The 22,465-nt window shown below is 40.2% G+C and overlaps 1 protein-coding gene across 1 annotated transcript in view; it reads right to left on the minus strand.

Moving 5' to 3' along the window:
- LOC134655841 (tubulin polyglutamylase TTLL5) overlaps positions 1–22,465 on the minus strand; it is a 55,744-nt gene that overhangs the window by 11,813 nt on the left and 21,466 nt on the right. Inside the window, exons 2-11 of the mRNA XM_063511331.1 lie at positions 16,824–16,960; positions 16,068–16,175; positions 15,480–15,644; positions 12,988–13,170; positions 12,605–12,750; positions 9,733–9,950; positions 4,723–4,936; positions 3,163–3,419; positions 2,380–2,579; positions 1,522–1,594 (exon numbers count right to left, since the gene is read on the minus strand). Coding sequence (XP_063367401.1) covers positions 1,522–1,594; positions 2,380–2,579; positions 3,163–3,419; positions 4,723–4,936; positions 9,733–9,950; positions 12,605–12,750; positions 12,988–13,170; positions 15,480–15,644; positions 16,068–16,175; positions 16,824–16,960 — 1,701 coding nt within the window. The remainder of the gene's footprint in view (positions 1–1,521; positions 1,595–2,379; positions 2,580–3,162; positions 3,420–4,722; positions 4,937–9,732; positions 9,951–12,604; positions 12,751–12,987; positions 13,171–15,479; positions 15,645–16,067; positions 16,176–16,823; positions 16,961–22,465) is intronic.

Below are 22,465 nucleotides of genomic sequence, written 5' to 3' on the forward strand. Positions count from 1 at the left end.
TGGCTTCGGATTCAATTAAACGGACTCCCAAGGTCGTCCGTTTAAAACGAATCCTCAGCCTGCAAGTACCTACTTCCGAACCTCGACAATAATGTACTATTTCTCAAAAATGGACGGCAAAGTCGACGTTACCGGTAAAAAAATAGGTTGCGAAGTGCGTAGTTTATGGTCATTCCAAAAATTAAAAAGTTAAAAACATTGCAGTCTCGATTTCGGGACTGCAATGTTGCATACAAATTCCATTATTTAACGAGTTCCAAACTTTTTAAAACTTTAAATGGCCATATCAAATGAAGGCATAGGTCCATTAAACAGCCAAACAGATATCAGCACTTAATTATTATAATGTTGGTACCGCGACTATTTAGGTGTCTCAAATACGTTGGCGTATTTTCAGCAGAAAAATACACTTCTTTTTTTTTTTAAAGGCGGGAAGCAAATCTTTTTAATTGTTTTACTTTTTTCCGTGAAAATTAGAACGTTGCTTCTGTAAAATATTTCTATTTCTTGCACCATTTTTGAGAAAAGCACTATATATGACTCGGCTGGAAGGCTACTTGCTGGCTTCGGATTCAATTAAACGGACTCCCAAGGTCGTCCGTTTAAAACGAATCCTCAGCCTGCAAGTAGCTACTTCCGAACCTCGACAATAATGTACTATTTCACACCTCCTATTCGGAAAAGAGCTTTATCTTCCCTGCTAGGAGGGATCAAAGTAACACTTTTCTGTTCTAGCACACTATTTTTACATTTTTTTGCACATTATTTTTTTTGCTTAAATAATCTGTTTAAGCATCAGATTGTGTCAACACTAAGATTTTTTTATTTTTCTCATAGTTGATGTGAAAAGCAGTATGTGTCACACGTTATCAAAATTATTTCGTCTTGGGCGTTAACACTTGAATCCCTCATTACGCTCAGTATTCTACTTTAGAATCTCTGACTACGTTCGGGATTCTATTGTAGAATCCATCGCTTCATTCAGGATTCAATGTACGCCCTTGACGGAAATATATCATTTTGATCCCTTGTAACTCAAACTACTATAATAGCAAAACTTCCGTGAGACACAGACATATTAAAAAAGTAAGCTTCTGATGACACTCCTCGGTAGGGAGTGAAACATGTCGAGCGTTTTCGACTTAAAATACGTGAGTGACCCGTTTTTAATATATTCAAGAAATAATTATTGGCAGCTATTAAAACATTTTATTTATTACTCACTAGCGACTGAGTAGCGACCCGCCCCGGCACCGAACGGGTTAACAAATTATACACAAATCTTCCTCAAGAATCACTCTATAAATAGGTGAACGCTACATGAAAATCCGTTGAGTAGTTTTTGAGTTCATCACGAACATACAAACACAAACAGACAGACGCGGCGGGGGACTTTGTTTTATGAGGTGTAGTGATCTTTTTTATAAGATATAACTTTGTGGAGTTTTATAGCTGCGAGTGATTAATGTGATTATTATAGAATTAGGAAAAGTTAAGTTATCTACTTAAGTTGTTACTCGCCTGGGTGATAAGTTGATCTCAAGAAGCCACGGCTTCAGCATGTCGTCGACCAGGATGTCGTACCCAAACAACTCTGGAAATAATTATAGAAATAGACATTTATTTATGATTCATAATACTTAATGTTTTTCTTAATTTTTCCAAGATTTCATTACCTAATGTTGCCGCAAATTGCCAGCTGAAGTAGATGGCGTTGTACATTATGCGCAAGTAAACTAAGGTCAACCGAGATAAATGCGCCGCTTGAGGTAAATGCGTCTTTTAAAGATTTCTTCTAAACGGAACATTTTAGAACTATTGCAACCCTCTCTGTTTGAAGTGTGGTCACTGAACTTTTAATGCAGACGGCTATAATAGTTATACTATGTTGCGTTTCGAAGATATCTTCAAATGACGCATTTACCACAAGAGACGCATTTACCTCGGTTGACCTTATGTTAAAATTTTTGATTATCCAGTTATTAAACGTATGGTGCCATACATCGCCTTAGGCGCGTCTTAGTAGGTATAAATTTGCCTTAGGGCTTTGAGTAATCTCATACCAAAACAGTCTTGATGACCAAATTTTCAATGGAAGCCATGAGGGCTGTTGTGTTGCAGTCCTGCTTTCATAGATGGCGTAACAGAGCGAGAACATAATATATAGCTATCAGTGTCTCTCTCTCACCGAAACAGTTGAAGAAGTTAGGCACGAACACCCTCGCGGCGGCCGTGATGGTCTGCGCCGAGGACAGAACGGACTTGATGACCAAGTCCTCGATGGAAGCCATGAGGGCTGTTGTGTTGCGGTCCTGCTTTCATAGATGGCGTAACAGAGCGAGAACCTAATATAAAGCTATCAGTGTGTCTCTCTCTTACCGAAACAGTTGAAGAAATTAGGCACGAACACCCTCGCGGCGGCCGTGATGGTCTGCGCCGAGGACAGAACGGACTTGATGACCAAGTCCTCGATGGAAGCCATGAGGGCGGTTGTGTTGCGGCCCTGCTTTCGTAGATGGCGCAGTAGTGCGGATAGAGTCCATTTGTGGCCGATGTTGCCAGCGTTTGGGTCGTCGCATCTGATAAAAATAGATTTTGGATTAATGATTTGAGATGATTAAAAGAAGATGATTAATGATTATAAAATTTACAGTGGTGTTTAGAAAGTACCTAGTTTAAGATAAATACATCGTGTACCAAACCAATAGACAACTACAGATTAAGCCGAGGTCTTATTAAACAAATTTAATAGCCTTGTAGATCAGAATAATATAAGTCTAGACCCTCTTCTTGCATTTTTGTCCTAAGCTTATAATAATCAAAAAACCTATTGAGCGTAAAGGAGCAATTATCTACCCTCAAATAGGACAATGATACAAATGTATACAGGGTAGCTAAAAAATAACTGCATTCCCGTTACCACGCTTTTAGGATTATATTGAGGAACTTTTACTATGGGATCAACCCCGAAATTGCGAAAAAAAAAAAATTGGCTAATTCATACATTTTGGCTGGTCCATTTTCTATGGGAGGGTAATTTTTTTTTCGCGATTTCGGGGTTGGTCCCATAGTAAAAGTTGTTCAGTATAATTCCAAATCCTCCCTGGTAACGGAAATTAGTAATTTTTAGCCACCGTGTATATGTATGTAATGTATACTCACTTGATATAATCCGTGTGATATTTATTAATGCTATAATTGCACAGATGCATGCACGGGTTCCATAGATTCTTGTTAGTCTTATCATACTTGACAGTCGCGAACCGCACCAAGCCTTCCTCGTACAGGTATATAAGTAGTGGGTCTATCGACGTCACGCACACGTAGAGGCGCAGGTCGCATTTGTGTCCGCCGATTAGAAGTGGCTTGTCTATGTATTTGGCGACGACCACGTTCTCGCCTTTTGGGATTTGTTCGGGCTGAAACAGATAACATATCGCCGCTATACTTACTCAACCTCGTATCTGCAACACTCATTTGATGACAAAAACACCCGTATTCCGAATGAAAGAAAAGCGACATTTCCATCAAATGATTGTTGCAGATATGAGGTTGAGTAAGTATAGCGACGACATGGAAAATAATGCATTGGATGTGTCTTTAGAGATGTCGAGTGAAGTGGCGCGACATTTCCGGATTTCGCTCGACATGTACTTATCGCGCGACACATGTCGCCAGGTGTGTAATAAGTCGAGCGATATCGCCAGTATGTCAGGCGAAGTTTCGCGAAGTCGCACGATTTCGCCTGACGTCGCTACGAACATAAGTGGCGCGATGTCACCAAATATTGTCAAGCGAAGTCGTTCGACTTGCGTTTGAGTCGCACTTGACTTTCATCCTTCCGCATCACATGCCCGTACCACGCTAGGCGATTCGCCCTTCCTTTTTCTGTTATGGTTGCAACTTTCAGACTTCCTCTTATATACTCATTCCTTATCCTATCCATTCTCGTCACGCCACACATCCATCTTAACATATTCTCATCTCCTCTTCATGCAATCTCTTTTCATTCGTCACCTTTAGGGGCCAACATTCTGATCCATACATGACGACAGGTATTATGATTGATTGACATTTTAACCTTCAACCGAAGAGGCATTCGGGCGTCGCAAGCGATTAGCCGGGTACTGACTGAGCGAGCAGCTTTGCGAGGCAACCTCGGACAATTGCCGCGCAACGTTTGCCGCGCGAGGCAGCCTCGGTCAGTAGGATTTGTTGCACGATGCTGCCGCGCATGTCATGAGGTCGGGACATTTCGCATCCCATAATCGTCTATATTCACCATATAGTTGTATAAATTTAAGGCACTGAACTTTATCCATGACGCTAACATGTGGCGAACAAGCGAGGCAAAACACAACCGTCTTGAGTGAGCGCGGCAAACGTGCTGAGGCGCCTTTGAGCATGGACAAAAACCGACAACGCTCGGCTCGGGCCGAGGCGCGCTCGGCCGAGGCCGCGGATAATGATAAAGATAAAAGATAGTTTATTCAAGTAGGCATAATTACAATGCGCTTATGAACGTCAAATAAAGCTAGGTAGACCGGCTCCAACCCTACACCTCTGCCCCGAGAAGATTTAACGCGGATATGCGTTTGCCTCGGGCGAGGCACGTCCTGACTGACCGAGGATTTTCCTCGGGAGGCTGCTCGCTCAGTCAGTACCCGGCTGTTCCCGTGACCTGTCGCCATTTCATCCATCCTGTGATAACGAAACACTTACAGTATTAACTATATAAATCCCCCTTCCTCTACTAGAAGCAGCAGGCTTCACTATCCACGGCCCTTTGGTCCTGTAATGCGCCGTGCATAATTCCTTGAACTCGGCGGGCATGAGAAACGTGGTGGGAATGAAGTCGAAGTGCTTCAGGCCGCGGAAGTACTGCATCTTCTCAATGTTCTTGAATAACTTGTCTTTGCGTGTGAGCTCGTAGGATCTGAGGACAAGAGGGGACGATTAAATATTATAATAATAATAATCGGAAATATATCCTGAAGGACGGTACGGTCGACATTTGTCGGCCATGCCGCCGTCCCGGAGAGTCACTCAGGCATATCATTTCCGGTTGCTCTCATCTTGCTAACGGCGAGTACTTGCACAGACATAATCTCGTAGCCAGGATTATTCACCAGCAGCTTGCTCTTCTATACGGCCTTGTGGACCGCGAAGTACCGTACTACAAGTACTTACCTGCGCCTGTTCTCGAGAATGGTCGTGCCACGCTCTATTGGGATCGATCTATCATCACTGACAGGACTATTGTAGCCAATAAGCCTGACATTGTGATAATAGATCGAGCGCAACGCCGGGCCGTGCTCGTTGACATCACCATCCCCCATGATGAGAATGACAAGTCCAGTAAGTACCTAGACTTGGCTCACGAGATAACCGCCATGTGGGATGTTGATTCGACGATCATTGTCCCGATAGTTGTTTCAGCGAACGGTCTAATAGCGAAGAGTCTCGACCAACATCTTGAGAGACTCTCGCTAGGTGGTTGGATCAAGGGCCAGATGCAGAAGGCGGTGATCTTGGACACGGCGCGGATAGTCCGCCGGTTCCTCTCTCTGCGGCCCTGACCACCGGCAGCTTGGGCCCTGCCCCGCTGCTGGCGGCACCCTAGGTTAGGTTTTTTATAATGTGTTTATATCTGGTTTATATGTATTTTTTATTGTTTTGTAAGTGTTTTTATATTTTACTTTTATATTCATATTATAAAGAACCTAAACTGAGAAGATAAATAAATAAAGAGGATAAATAATTTGAGCCTATATACGTCCCACTGCTGGGCACAGGCCTCTTGTCATGCGCGAGAGAGATTATATATTTAATTTTAGTAAATATAAAAATAGAGGCTATATGTAAGCAGATCTCGCCAAGCACCATAGCTACGCAAGTTAATTTTTTTTAATAGTGTATCAACCTTTAAAAAAACATAATTATCGAAAAAAAAAATTGGGATTAGTTGAGAATTGCAACCTGTAAGAGGACAGACAGAAATATGAAAACATTTTTCCCAAGCTGAAATGCAGACGCTTTGTTTAACTTATTCAAAAATTCTCATTCAGCAAAAAAAAACTTTGCGTAGGTACATGTAGCTTGAATCTGAACAAAAAAATATATGGAGTAGTAAAGTTGTCGAGTGATATTTTATATTTTCTGCTACGTATAGTTTTTGTGATCCGGATTTTGAGTCATCGGACACGGTATAATAAGTCAGATATGCTATATTTTATTCGTTTATAGTATTTTATGCAACCGTTGTTTAAGAGGGGTCAATAAAGGCGAGTGGCGTGAGTAACAATTTGAGGCGAAGCCGAAAATTGTTAATAAAGACGCCACGAGTATTTTTTGACTCAGTTAAACAACGTTGGATACAATACTTTTTCTACGACCAAGCACTTACTTTAAAAAAAAATGTAAATTTAACAAATATTTTTCATTCAACAAAAATAATACTTAACAAGTGGAATCATAAAGGACATATATGTAGGTAAACAAACCAAACCCGGCCACCGCGCCCCACGGCCGGTTGGTCAGCGACACCTTCTTGTAACTCATGAGGCCCTGGTACTTGCTCTTAGTTATAGTGTGTCAAAGGACTGTCTTATTTCAAACATAGACAGAGATAATCATACTATCTTTGTCTTACACTAGTACTAGCACCCAAAAGAAAAGGATAAAAATAGTTTTTTTTGTTCCTATTTACTGACAAATTGGTTTGACCAACTATAAATTACAATTTTGGATAGTTTTTTTTCTCGATTTTGGCCAACCGCGCCCCGCGCCCCATGGCCGGTTGGTCAGCGACACCTTCTTGTAACTTATGAGGCCCTGGTACTTGCTCTTAGTTAAATTACAATTTTGGATAGTTTTTTTTCTCGATTTTGGCCACAGTAGCCTATGGAGACTAACAAGCAACGCTAAGCGGTGTTCGTAGTCTATGGATCTTGCTATATTACGGGTGTCACATGCGCGTTTCTGACTTCTGAAGCAATTTTATTGTTTCTACTATAGAACCTAATGAATATTTTGTAAATTGGCAGCAATGCACTTGGTACTCATCTGTCAGAGATGACAATTAAAATTAGGTTGGCAATAATGTATTTCATACAATATTTTTTAAGTGGTGATTACACGAAGTATCGTAAAAGTACCAAAAAGATATTGCGTGTATGCACAAATACTTTTTTGGGGAATAGACTAAAGACTTGTCTTGACAACTATAACATAGGGGTTTAAAGGTGTGTGTACGACCTTTTAAATGACAAATAAAGGTACGGGAGTAGAAAAAAGCTTTTATGGGACTTTAATAAATACATAAACCTCTACAAAAAAGTTCAATTAGAGTGCCCATGAAAAAAGTATATTAGAGAATATAATTTACTTCAAACACGCATCGTCATTGCTAAGTTTACTCGTAAAAAGTGTCCCAAAAAAGGCTGTGTTAACCATAAACAACTCGATAGCTTATTTCCTGACTCATGGTAGGTATTTGTTTGTCAAAGGACTGTCTCATTTCAAACATAGACAGAGAGAATCATACTATCTTTGTCTTACACTAGTACTAGCACCCAAAAGAAAAGGAGGAGTATAGTTTTTTTTGTTCTTATTTACTGCCAATTTGGTTTGACCAACTATATATATCTTGATAAATAAAGTACTTCGCAGTACTTACGTTAGAACGAGCAATAACTTTTTCACAGCGAAGTTTTTATAGGTAGCATTCATGTTTGGAGAACATTACGGTAAGAAATAAGTTCAAAAGTGTAACCTACTTTAGATGTAAAAGCGAGAAGTAATGCTATAAATCAACTTATCTCAGGTTTGCATGCAAATAAATCGTTGTTTTTATTATGTTGTACCATACTATAGTTCGTTTTTTTAGCATTAGAAACAAGGTAAACAAACAATCTTGACGTGTCTTTTTATAAAAAAATATAGAAAAACGGTTTATAAAATTAGTTTGTATTACTTATCAAAGCAAAAAAATTTAAAAAATCGTATATATGATTTATAAATTTTATAATTCTAACATATTATCAAAAATGTAAAATTATATAAAAAAAAAAATAGAATAAGCAACAACAAATTCTAACATATTTGCTGTGACTTATTTTTCAATGGTGATTTTTAATAAAAAGACTGTCAAGATCGCTTAATACTTTCTAATGCAAAAAAAAAGAACTATAAATAAATGCATGAAGTAAAAGTAGAACTCATTGCCTTCGTTGGTTTTGTGTGATATACCTAATAGAGAGCTTTTCAGTCGAGTACCGTGTTTAGGCTACGAAGTTTGCTGAGTGGCCTAAGTAAGGCAGGAGATTGAAAAGCTTGGTTATATTATATTGTATGTAAGACTTTTTCCTTAACTTACCCATCGTCATAGTGGGACCATTCTCATGTAAAATACTTCTATTTTATCAATAAAAGTTTGATTGATTGATTCTAAACCTTACCTCGGTAAGTGGTTGACTCGCTGCCTGTCCAGTAACGCCTGCAGCACATCGCAGGGGATTGGGCAGTCCGACCACATCAGGGCCCAGTCGGAGGCTAAGGGCGCCGCCTCCAGCAGCCCGTGCGCTTGCAGTAGCAACGGAACCAGGCGCCCCCTTTAGTAAACCACAGATATAAGTTATTATGATAGTATTTGTAAGCGCAGAAAGGGTTTCTAAAGATTAAAGTAAGTCAACTGTTATGGGGTTAACACATTCAGTGCCGAAAACCCGACTATCGGGTATTTTATGATTTCGTTCCCAGGCCGGACGACCCGATAGTCGGGATCGTGGTATTACAGCTTTATATGACGAAAATTTTGTTTGGCTGGGTGGCAATGAATGTGTTAAGTATAATGTTATGATTGACTACAATACTTTATTTACCATACGATTAATTTCTGCGCTACGTCATTATCATTATAACTCATACATATGGTAATACTGTTTCCGAATTTACTTTTTAGTTTATAAGTGACCTTGGTACAAAATCTTACCTCGGGAAGTGGTTGACCTCTGATACGGCGAAAGCGACCTTAACACGTTAGGTTTAGGGTGTAAAACGGACCACATGAAGTTAGTCTTTTACATCGGGCCCACAGATTACCAGTTCGCCGGACGATATCAGCCTGTCAGTTAAACGTAAGAGGTCACAGTTCCGAAAAACTGACAGGCTGATATCGTCCGGCGAACTGGTAATCTATGGGCCCCTTTAAGTTTTCTGTTCAACTTGGTACAATCATACCTCGGAAAATGGTTGACTCGTTGATAAGGCGATACATCTGCGGGCTCAGCACGGTTCCATTTTTATCGACTATCACTATGCCCGTCACTTTCGCACTTACATACTTGTTAGAACGTGACAGGCATGGTGATAAATGATAAAAATGCTACCGTGCTACTAGGGCTGGTTTAGGGTGTAAACCGGACCACATGAGGTTAGTCTTTTACGTGGGGCCCACAGCATCTTAAGTTTTCTGTTCAACTTTTAGTGATCTTGGTACAAAATCTTACCTCGGGAAGTGGTTGACCTCTGATACGGCGAAAGCGACCTTAACACGTTAGGTTTAGGGTGTAAACCGGACTACGTGAGGTTAGTATTTTACGTCGGACCCATTAAACCGTTAACTCGGGGTCAAGTTGAACTGGTAACCATGGGAACTCCAGGTTTTACCGGTTAACCCCAGGTTAGTAAATGGTGCAAGTGGCCCTTAGTGATCTTTGTATGAAATCTTACCTCGGAAAATGGTTGACTCGTTGATAAGGCGACAGGGATCTCAGTACATCTGGTTTAGGGTGTAATCCGGACCACATGAGGTTGAAATCTTTGGCGTCGGGCACAGCCTCTACTAGACCATGGGCTTGGAGTAATCGGTGCAGGAGTTTGGTTTCTGTGTTGACTAGTTTGTATGTTATTTTGAGCAGTCGGGCGGGCATGCAGTTGCTTTCTAGGACCTGGAAGATGCGTTAGATCTGATAATAATTAAATTAAAACAAGCAACAACGGTTGCACTCCGGGAGTGCCGATAGAAGTGAAAACTCACCTCACTATGTTACCGACGCCTGGTAATACGATACATACGTTTAGCGGAGGTATTCTCTTTATTTACTATATATTATTATCATTCTCGAATAAGATCACACTTTTTCATTGGCATGTTTATTACACTGCCATGACAACGTCAAATTATTTGAACACAGGTAAAGAGTCTTGAAAAGGAGTCCGCAACATAAATGTCAAATAACATTGAGTTTTTCTTTATTGATTTAAATGCTATTTAAATTATGAGTGGCCACCTTACGGGGCTTACGGTCACGTGATCGCCTTACGCCCCTTACGGTCACGTGATCGCCTTACGCTCTTGAGTTTATAATTTTTTCCCCACCTCAAAAAGTGCCCAGCGCCGCTAAAGAAGTTTTCACTTCAAAAAAGCTAACAGTCAGCAGCAGAAGTTGCTAGACGGGCGAGGTGTTCAAAATTACCTTGACACGCTCTTATTCTTTTAACAATAAAGTCGCGTCAAGATCATTTTAAACACCTGGCCTGCTTAGCAACTTCTGCTGCTGACTGTACTAATGGTACCTACTATTACTATTACCTCGTGGTCGCGGTGTCAAACAAAAAGTATTGTAAGAAATATACAACAAAAAAGTAATAACACCTCGAATAGTTGACTCAATCTGAGGCCATCAAATTATTGGTTGCAATAATTAAAATTTTAGCGATTTTAACTCTAGATTACGTTTGTCCTTAAGTGCCACTTACACCATTAAACCTGGAGTTACCATGGTTACCAGTACAATTTGACACTGGGTTAAAGGTTTAACCGCTTAACCCCAGGTTAGTGGGATGGTGCAAGAGGCCCTAAGAAGCCGACAAGTTTACGGATCGTCACAATTTTGTACTTATTAAGTTTTATTTTATTCGTATGTGCGTGTAAGTAAGCTCAGGGACTTAATTTGCCATACAATTAATTAGAATTTCGAATTTCCTGACAAAATTCCTGATTTCCGAATATTTTTCCAGACATTCATATTTTTCACGACGACGACTGGTGTCTAGCCGTTAGCGATGGCCATCCGATTGAGCCGAGCCGCGCGCGTCCTGTATATGTATGCTTGATTAAAGATTTGTTAATTAATAATTACGAAGTTATTGATAAATTGAGTGGATCTCATTTATTATTTTTAACCGACTTCCAAATCTAAAAGGAGGAGGTTATCAATTCGGTTGTATGTTTTTTTTAATTTTTTTTTTTTATGTTTGTTACTCCATATCTCCGTCATTACTGGACCGATTTTGAAATTTTTTTTTGATTGTATGTATATGCATACAGATTGGTCCCGTTTTTGTCAAAACCCAGTTCTGATGATGGGATCCATGAGTAATCGAGGGAACTCCTCAAATCTTAAAGGCATACATATAGTGATTTTTGTGTTTTTATCAACAAATCAAGCATATACATTTAAAAAAGTGACATTTGATGAAGTGGAACTGCTGATGATGATCAGAACGGAACTCTTCAACGACGCATAGTACACGTTTGACGATTTGTCCTCTTCGTTATGTTTGTTAAACAAGTTAAGTTTTTAAGCCACATTTTTGTCAAGCTCGAGTTCTGATGATGGGATCCATGAAGAATCGAGGGAACTCCTCAAATCTTAAAGGCATGCATATAGAGATTTTTGTATTTTCATCAAAAAATTAAGCATTTTCATTAAAAACTGTCGCATTTGATGCAGTGGAACTGCTGATGATGATGATAACGGAACTCTTCAAAGACGCATAGCTCGCATTTGGCGATTTGTCCTTTTCGTTATGTTTGTTAAGCAAGTTAGGTTTTTAGGCACATTTATGTCAATCTCAAGTCCTGAACATGGGATCCATGAGGAATCGAGGGAACTCCTCAAATCTTAAAGGCATACGTATAGAATTTTATATATTTTCATCAGAAAATCAAGCATTTACATTACAAACTGTGGCATTTGATGAAGCGGAACTGCTGATGATGATCAGAACAGAACTCTTCAACGACGCATAGTACACGTTTTGTGATTCTGAATTTCGATTTTGACTTGGACTGGGCCCCGGACTCCGGACTCGGACCCGTACTCGGACTCGGACCCGTACTCGGACTCGGACCCGGATCCGGACACGGACCCGGACCTTGATCCGGAAAACCACTATGATACCTAAACTAAACAAACCACTATGATTACCATAAAATGTATACATATTACCAAATAAAGTATAAGCGCCGTTAAGTGGGTCCAGGCTAGTAGTTAGAGAAGTCGGTTTTTTTCTATTAAAGATTATTTACAATGTTTTTGATTACTTTAAGTAAATAAAAAGGTACTTTATAATAAAGTCTATCACTTCAAAAAATTCCTTACATTTTCGTGTTCCGTCCCCATTCCTGACAAAAGGCCAAAATTCCTGACATGTCAGGAAAATTCCTGTCATCTGGTAACCCTACCTACGTGGGCGATCTCATTGCGAACTCGCGAACGCCTTGGACCCGCCGCGCCGCGCCGCGCCGCGTCGCGTCGCGTTCGCGAGTTGTTCGCTTACGTAAGACGCAGCGTTAGTATCAATTTTGTTACCATACCTTGACGCTGTCCACCTCTTTGACTAGTTGCTCCGAATCGTCGCTGTCCAATGGGCTGCCAGTCTGAAGATTTGTTATGGAAATTTTCTTATGTATATTAGTTTTTTTCTTGATTTTCGCTTTGTTCTTTTTGGACTTTTTTTCGTCTGAAAAAATAAACGAACCTAACTTTTAAAAGCAACAAAAACGATGTAAAAAGTGGTCTCATTGTGACGTCACCGTTTTCGTTTCCTATATCATTCTAATAGTAGTCTATTAGAGTTAGAGTTAGACCAAGAAAATTCTGCAACGATTTTGATTGCACACGCAGTGCAAGTGTTATTTTAGACGTCAAACTTCTATGAAATTAAATTGTAAGGGGGGGGGGGGGGAGTAATAATTACCGACAGCGGGTGGTGGGGGGTCTTCGGCTGGCTTGATGTTCGCTGTTGTGTTCTCGATGTTCAGATGTTTCTTCAGCGTGATCTTACTCAGGTCGTTCAACACATCCTCTATGTCTCTCTTATGTCCCATCGGGTCTATGCTTTCGTGGCCCTGCTCTTCCAATGACACTGTCTCTGGTACTTCTGATTATAAAATACAAGTTCATTTGAGATATAAGTCACAATTAAATTATAATCATAAAGGCCTGTGCACGGGTGCGTGTGCGCAAGTGCACGTTGTAATACTTGTAATATACAGATCCCGGTGAAATACGATACACCCCTTGCGTGAGGTGTGCAGCTCCAAGCTTCGATCAACACGGGTTTCGGACACGTCGGAAGGGATAGGCCCAAGCGATATCTTGACATTCAAATCATTCTGCCATATTTCGCGGGGGGGGGGGGGGGGGGAACGTGCACACAGTCGCACTTTTCACACACTTATGTACAAAATCCAATCTGTAATGACGACACAAATACATAGAAAATGACACACGTCAAAGACAAATCTTGCAAACCTCGATCTCTTTTTGTGTACGGACGAGTCACAAGTGTGACAACACGCACACTAACACATTTACGTCGAAGAATTTTATTGTATTCTGAGAGATGAGAAGTCGGATTTGTCGCTCGACCGATCCGCAATTTGTACTGGGCGAGCAAAATCGATAAATCCAGCAATTACATGAGACTAAAATATAATAATTGTGTTTAATTGTAATTAAACGTATGACATGTAAAAAAAAATATTACATGTGAAATGTAACACCTTCTTTTTGTAAATTTGATGTCCCCGACCTCCTTTTACAACAAAAAACCGAGCAAATAGGCATTTTTTTCTGCTGCTGTGTTCACTCGCGCGTCTGGACTCGGTCTAGTTAAAAATCCGAATGCAACTAGTTTTATTACCCACGCTAGATCAGTTGATCTTGTACCTAGGCAGAGGGGAAATAGTGCGAATGCCGCATCCCTTCCGTGTTGATCGAAGGCTCCAAGTCTCCAATATACCTATTAGTGCAAATAGGCATTTTTTTCTGCTGCTGTGTTCACTCGCGCGTCTGGACTCGGTCTAGTTAAAAATCCGAATGCAACTAGTTTTATTACCCACGCTAGATCAGTTGATCTTGTACCTAGGCAGAGGGGAAATAGTGCGAATGCCGCATCCCTTCCGTGTTGATCGAAGGCTCCAAGTCTCCAATATACCTATTAGTGCACGCACACGTGTACTACGCACAGTGCACACGCATCCCGTGTGCTCTGGCTTTAAAAATTGGAGCGAAATCTTACCCAATCTCTGGCGGGGTAAAGGGTACTTTCGGTAAGTGATACGTTTTATGCGACAAGCTGTAAAATTGCGAGAAAACTGAACGTCAATACTGGATTTTTTGAGTCTCACCTAAACAGGCATTTGAAGCACTTTTTCACCAATATAACTACCTAGTCGAGCTCAGATTAACTCTGATAAGAGTGTGTGTCATGTATAGCATAGTTATTTGGCGGAATGGGTCGAGAAATTTCAAATTATAGTAAAATGACCAGTGATCGCACGGACGGCGCGACACCTCGGGTTTCCGAATAGAACTCTTATTCAAAAACTCTATAAAAATCTTTTTTTTTAATTACACCCGATGGAATTACTTTTTCAAACAAGATCGCGGCATTTGAGTCGTATCCATCCATGTCCATTTAAGATTTTTGTTCGGAATCCCGCGGTGTGGCACCGTCCGTGCCAATCACTGAAAATAATAGTGTCAAAAAAATTGACAAATCTCGGCCGAGTGGAAAAATCTCCAAAATCCGACATTGTCAACCTACCTAATTAACTAACATGTTGGTCGGACGATGTAAGCCTGCCCCGCGAACTTGTTTCTATTGCCGAACGTCTCCATGACTTCGTGCATTACGAGTATGTTGTTGGGTTTGAACATGTGCGGCTCGGGGACTAGTCTCGCCATGTTTTTGACTGAGTCATTGACAACATACCTGATTCACTGACATGTCGGACGACGTAAGCCTGACCCGCGAACTTGTTGCTATTGCCGAACGTCTCCATGACCTCTTGCATTATGTTGTTGGGTCTCAACGTGTGCAGCTCGGGGACTAGTCTCGCCATGTTTTTGGCTGAGTCATTGATAACATACCTGATTCACTGACATGTCGGACGACGTAAGCCTGTCCCGCGAACTTGTTGCTATTGCCGAACGTCTCCATGACATCGTGCATTATGTTGTTGGGTTTGAACGTGTGGGGCTCGGGGACTAGTCTCGCCATGTTATTGGCCGAGTCATTGATAACATATCTGATTCACTGACATGTCGGACGACGTAAGCCTGACCCGCGAACTTGTTGCTATTGCCGAACGTCTCCATGACATCGTGCATTATGTTGTTGGGTCTGAACATGCGGTTCGGGGACTAGTCTCGCCATGTTATTAGCCGTCATTGACAACATACCTGATTCACTGACATGTCGGACGACATAAGCCTGCCCCGCGAACTTGTTGCTATTGCCGAACGTCTCCATGACATCGTGCATTATGTTGTTGGGTTTGAAAGTGTGCGGCTCGGGGACTAGTCTTCTCGCCATGTGTTTGGCTTTGTTTAATAAAATAGCGTTGCCTGAAATAGTCATGGAATGGTTATCTTGTTAATTCTTGAGTTCATGAAGTATGGATGACTATGACTTTTTCTTCTATATGAGGTCATATAGCTATAAAACCAATTATCAATTCTATCCTCTACTTAATACGTTGCGTAAGATGAATTTTATTGTTATATGCTCTCGTTGTACAACTTATTATTACAACTAAGCCAAAAAGTAGGTACCTACTTTTACATTAGGGGGGGAGGGGGTCTATAAATTAAGCTTCAGTGGCACCGTTTGATAGTTGACAGATATCGAATAGATAGGACAATTTAGGACCCGAAAGACAAAATTATAAACGAAAACTTATAAAACATATTTATACGCGATTAAGTCCCGTTTTATAGTTACAAAATTGTGAAAGGAAAACGCACTACACATACTTATTACAACACTACCTGTGTTTTGTCCTGTAGACTTGGTGGTGGATTCCATAGAGGGAGTCCGGGAAGCCAGGACACATGATCGGAACACGAGTACCACACCTTTGGAACCGAGGGGTCCGCCTGAAAGTACATGGATTAGGCCAGGGGTCGGCAAACTCTTGACAACGACAATTAAAATCACCAGTTTTAAGAATCTCCAAAAATGTTGTTTTCTGTAGGCTCCAATTGTTAATGTTTTGAGTGGCTTGAAGAGCCGCAATTGTACCAACAAAGAGCAGCATGCGGCCCCCAAGCCGCGTTTTCCGACCCCTGGATTAGGCTATTGGGAAACGATTGGGTTTTTATACATTTTGGCGCAGCCATGCGAGCGGTGACGTCGCAGGCCGAGCTTTTTGTACGGAGCGTTTTTACTTACAGTCACGGTGTAGATATTACGCGCCTCGTTTATTTTCGCAATTTGGAAGTTCGCAGTTTGGATATCAGGTTTTTAGAACCATTTAAATCCCACGGGAAGTACATTGATACCATCATAAAAATTCATGAATGTAGCTAATTGTCAGTTTAAAGTGTGGACGGCGATGGTAGCTTTGCCAAAAGAGTGATCGCTCTTCAGCGATAAGACTGCTTGTTGTCTACGTCTATCCTAAATCAATTGTTTTCTGTAAGCCGCATCTTTTACTGAGGTGTGCCAATAAAGAATATTCTATCTACGAGTATGTAGGTATCTACTCGTATCTATAAAAAGGTCTAAGTGTTATAAAAAGCTACCTGAAAGCCAGTCGGACACAGATGCCTCCCTATTGTCCGTATCTCTCCCTGTATTGACTTCTTCATTTTTTTTCATGCTGTCCTCCGTTTGAAGGCCGGAGGTAGACGGATTCGATGCTCCTGATAGGACATGTGGACTGAAAAATGGAAAATTATTACTGATATGTATGATAAGTTCAAGCAGTGGCGTAGCGTGAACTAATCCGTGGGCGAAATCGCATCTACGGGGCCCTTTTCTTTTACTGTGCCCGAAGGGGTCTCGCGCGAGGCCCTTCTTTGGGTGCAAGGCCGTGGGCGACGACCCACTTCGCCCATGCCTAGCTACGCCACTGATAAGTTGTACAGAAAGAGTAACCAATGAAGCCGTCCTAAATAGAGTGAAGGAAAAGAGAAGCTTAATAAGCATTATTAAAAATAGCTTTCGGGTGAAAGAAGCGGCTGGCGTCCGTTGGCTCGTTGGGTAGATGACGTTCGAAATGTCGCGGGGCACTTTTGGATGAGACTAGCACAGGACCGGGACAAGTTGCGTGGCGTACGCGAAGAGAGATCTATGCTCAGCAGTGAGCGACCGAAGGCTAAAATGATGATGATGATTAAAAATAGAAAAGGAAAATTGACCGGCCACCTGCGACGACACGACCACTTCATCAGAAACATAATAGAAGGGAAAATAAATGGAAGGAGAGGGAGGGGAAGACCAAGGAAAAGTTATATGAGCAAGGAGGGCATGCAGAAGCCGTGTCGTACCGACACTAAGGGGCTGGCTTCGGATCGACCAAGGTGGAGAGAACTTCATCACGCTGCACCGACAAGAGCCCAGCTCTTAAATTGAATGAATTATGCATGAAAAGAGAAAGAGAGGAGAGATGAGTATTGAGGGTCTATTCCCACTAATTCTACCAATAGAACTAGTAAAAGTAATGTAAATGGAGCTCAATATGTGGGTACCGCCCACATATTGAGCTACATAGAGGAAACAAAAACTTTGCTTCCTTGTTGCGGAAAATTCACTAAATAAAACAACAGAAAAGGGAACAAAAACCATTTTTACTCCCTCTACACAGGTCAGAAAAAGCTTTGTTTGAACATAAGAAAATGGGTAGTAGACTGCTTTGGTAAGTATGGGGTTTAAGCCTCCTAGATTTGTAAACTAGTACTGTATATAGGTACTTTAATAACACATAATTACTCGTACTAATAAAAATATAGCAGGTAAAGTGTATACATACAATATGTAGATCAATTTAAATTCCCTATAGCTTTAAAATAATTGTATGTAAACTAACAAGCAATTATGGATCGCCACGATAAGCGTATTAAAACATGCAATATGCAATTAAGATTTGCATGCTAAGTATCGTACCGGTAAGTGTAAGAAAATACGGAAATATAGAAAAGCTAGTCATATCATAGCTTGCGTTAGAGCACAGACTTCGAAGTGATAAAGTGTGGAACTGTCACTATAAAACGTCCCATTTTACGTTACTTAGAAGTTTAAGTACGCAGAGATACCACTACCACTTCGGGTTTTCAGTTAAATGGATTTTATTAAATGTATTAAAAACGACCCACTCACGTATTTTAAGTCGAAAACGCTCGACATGTTTCACTCCGTGTATACCGAGATCCCTGGGACCTGGGACCCTGAGGTTAGTGACCCGTTTTTAAAATATTTAATATGTCTGTCTCAAGAAGTTTTGTTATTAAATGGATTTTCTGATTAAAATGATTGAAACCATCTGTCAATTAACCGAAGAAGCAATGGCCAATGGTGGTGTAACTGGCACTGGTTCACACGTGCCACATACACTATGCAAATATAAGTAGGTGCACATGTGTGAGCATATGGTCAATGGGCGATTGTCGACCAAATAAGGTCAGCTTCGATTTGACGCGCTTGACGGTGTTCAATAACTTTTGACCGCACGTTACACCGTTGCGTAATGATGGGGTTTTGATGAAACATATGGTCAAAATTTGATGAGGTATTTTTTTTATTTGATAATAACGGTACAGCGCGATAGAATATTTCAACACGCCTCTATTGTCAAGGCCCTAGAGCGCGTATTCAGATACTTTTCAGCACTTCGGCCGCTTCGATATACCTATCTGATGGTGACTGTTAGTACAGTTAAAGTAAACTTGTTACCGATAACGAATTTCGAAATTTTATATTGTGTATCTCCATATCCATCCCACCTTCCAAAGTAAAAGTGATTAATAATGAAAATAATCGCTCATCGAATTACGATGTTTGCGATGGTTTCGCCAATTTTAATAATTACCTATTGCACAAATTAAAATGTTAAATCCGATGCCCAAATAGGTCTGAGAGGGCAGAAATACATTACTGAAATGTTATCTAACTAAATATCTTGAATCTAAAGTTCCATCGCGAAAATCTAATTTTCGTTATCTGCCTCTACAAATACAAAATACAAATACAAATGTTTATTTCTTAGAATATGGTAGATACAATGATGGTCAAATTACAATAAGTGCGTCATATTCTGCCTCTACCGGCGTAGAAATATTACAAATATTACAATTAAGTTGCTATACCTACTTGATTACCTCTTGCATATGCGAGCGTTTGAGTTAGATAACTTTTTTTTTACAGTAGATCAGGGGTCACCAAATGGCGGACCACATATTTTTTTTACTTATTTAATAAACTCAAATAGAAACGGACCGCGATGATGATACCGGACCCCTGAAGAAACTAATTGGTGACCCCTGCAGTAGACCCTCTGTTCCAGCCGAGACTTTGTAAATATACCACGGTGTAATAGTCAAAATATGGGCACGGTATTTTTATACTTCGCTATTATTACGAAACTGGCACTTTGATTTACAATTACAGCCAAATGCAATGGACCGCGACCTCCGGTACAGAACATTCATAGTTGCTTATAAAACGGTACCATACCGTATACATATAATAAAATTATAGAAATAGGTAGGTATAGAAACCAGTTAATGATGAATTATTAGGCATGACAAAAGTAGTCCTTTACAAATAGACCATAGCCTTATTGGATGGTACGTGACATATCCTATGACAAGCTTTGGTTAAGTAATAGGTATTCAATTTACTTTAGTTTTAAAACGATGAACTCTACATGTTTTTTTTTATATTTATGTCTGTAGACATATATTTGATGAACTCTACATGTTTTTTTTATATTTATGTCTGTTTTTATATTTATGTTAGTATCAATACATAATAAATTGCAATAAAACATAACTTATAGGCACGTAACTCTAGGTATATTACTCTACTCACTAGAGATTCAATACAAAAATGAACCTAATGTTTTTTCAGAATAAGGCATTTTATTATTTAAACGTGACCTATAGGTAGGTAAGTGTCGTTGGTGAAATATTGTATTGTGCAGTGACTTCTGAATATATCATAATTGAACAGGTGTGCTATATTTAGGCATGATAATACAGCCTGGCATACAATAACTTTGGTAGATAGGGGCTATAAACTGTTAGCTATTGTTAAGTTTGCAAGAGCCATGGAGCGCACCATGCTGGACATTAAACTGCAAGACCGAGTGAGGAATGTCGAGATCCGACGCCGCACCAAGGTGCGGGACGTGGGTGACGTCATTGCCAAGCTTAAGTGGAGTTGGGCGGGACATGTTGCTAGGCAGAGTGATGGCAGGTGGACCAAAATGTTGACGGATTGATGGCCGCTTACGGATGAAAGAAGCGCCTGGCGTCCGTTGGCTCGTTGGGTGGATGACGTTCGAAGTATCGCGGGGCACTTTTGGATGAAACTAGCACAGGACCGGGACAAGTGGCGTACAAGAAGAGAGGCCTATGCTCAGCAGTGGGCGACCGAAGGCTAAAATGATGATGATGAAGTTTGTAAGCATTACTAAACTTTGTAATATGAAAATATAACCTATAATTTATATAGGTAGGTATACCTAATACATTGGTACTACTAAACTAAATTAATAACTAGCTTAAATCTATAATGCCCTTGAGGTATTGTACCAAGGATGCTGGCGGCATATCCTCGCTGTATCGCAATGCTGATACGTTGTGCGAGGAAGCCGCCAGCTCTTCGGTCACCACCACCAGTTACGTCAACCAGACGCTTCACGATTTCTGCAAACAACTTGTGCGCGCTGGGACCCCATATACCTAGAGTTTCAACTCCAAATGGTATTTTAACTCAGAAACATATTAACTTGATATCATACGTGATATCACTCTCAGCGATGTATTTTTGAAGGGATCTACCTTCATGCAACTTGAGCAATATTTACTTCGAATAAACTTAGCTGACACTCATTAACACTTACGCCCCCCTAGTGTAAATTTCATTCGAAAGTTTGAGGTGCGTTAGCGTTTGCGTTATGTCTATCCATGTATGGGATTTTGAACAGCGCGCCAAGCGTTAAGCGGGCCGTTTTGGACACTCATAATCTCATACAAAATGACACTTAACGCAAACGCGTACACGTCACGCTATCGAATGAAATTTACACTAGGGGTACTGTTACCGCGGCTGGCGGTAGTAAATCGACAAATGCGTTAACTTTAATTTATGAACATGTGTTTTTTGCAATCCCCCATACATAATGTATGAATCCGGCTGCAATATCATTATAATTAGGTAATTAGTCATCTTGCGAGCAAACTGATTACAATGCGTAGGCCGAGCCGATGTCAATGTCTGCGACAATTATCTTCTGACAAATAACTACAAGACGACAAAACATTTATAATAATCTCTACTGCCATTTACTTTTAGTTAAAGTATCCGTTCTATTAGGTATTTCAAAAAAAAAAACGTAAAAAATATATTCGACGCCGTATTTTAAGCTTAGAATCAATTTAATAGTGGAAAAATCCAGAGGCCGTGAGTTAAAGTCTCACCCAAAACAGTAATTTTTTCACTTGTAAATTTATTCTGCCGTATTTGCTTAGCTTTTTTCAAACTTTTGTCGATCTGCATCATGATTTATTGGCTAAAATTTCCACAAGATTGATGGATGAATCTAGATCAGATTCCGTTTGAAAGCAAACTATAAGCAAAACAGTATCTAAAATACTGTTTTGCTTATAGTTTCCTACAGATCGGCGGCCGACCGTCTGGCACCGACGGTGGATTGAGACCTAATATTACATGACGTCACGCAGACGCACTGATCATAAAAGCAAGTGATGATTAATATTTTTTTCTACTCCCGTACTTTTGTTTGTCATTTAAAGGGTCGTGCACACACCTTTAAAACCCTACCTTATAGTTGTCAAGACAAGTCTTTAGTCTATTCCCCAAAAAAGAATTTGTGCTTACACGAAGTATCTTTTTGGCGATTTTACGATACTTCGTGTAATGACCACTTAAAAAATATTGAATGAAATACAGTGTTGCCAACTTTATTTTTAATGTCATCTCTGACAAATAAGAGAACCATAGACATGTTTTTTTTTTAATTTCATTCATTCATTCATTCTTTTCCCGCCCGTCCCCATTTTTGCTACTTCTTGAATTAAAAATATTTGTTAAATTTACAATTTTATTTCAAAGTAAGTACTTGGTCGTAGAAAAAATATTGTATGCAACGTTGTTTAACTGAGTCAAAAAATACTCGTGGCGTCTTTATTAACAATTTTCG

The sequence above is a fragment of the Cydia amplana genome, chromosome 17 (genome assembly GCF_948474715.1).
Source record: "Cydia amplana chromosome 17, ilCydAmpl1.1, whole genome shotgun sequence".
Taxonomy (NCBI): Eukaryota; Metazoa; Arthropoda; class Insecta; order Lepidoptera; family Tortricidae; genus Cydia; species Cydia amplana.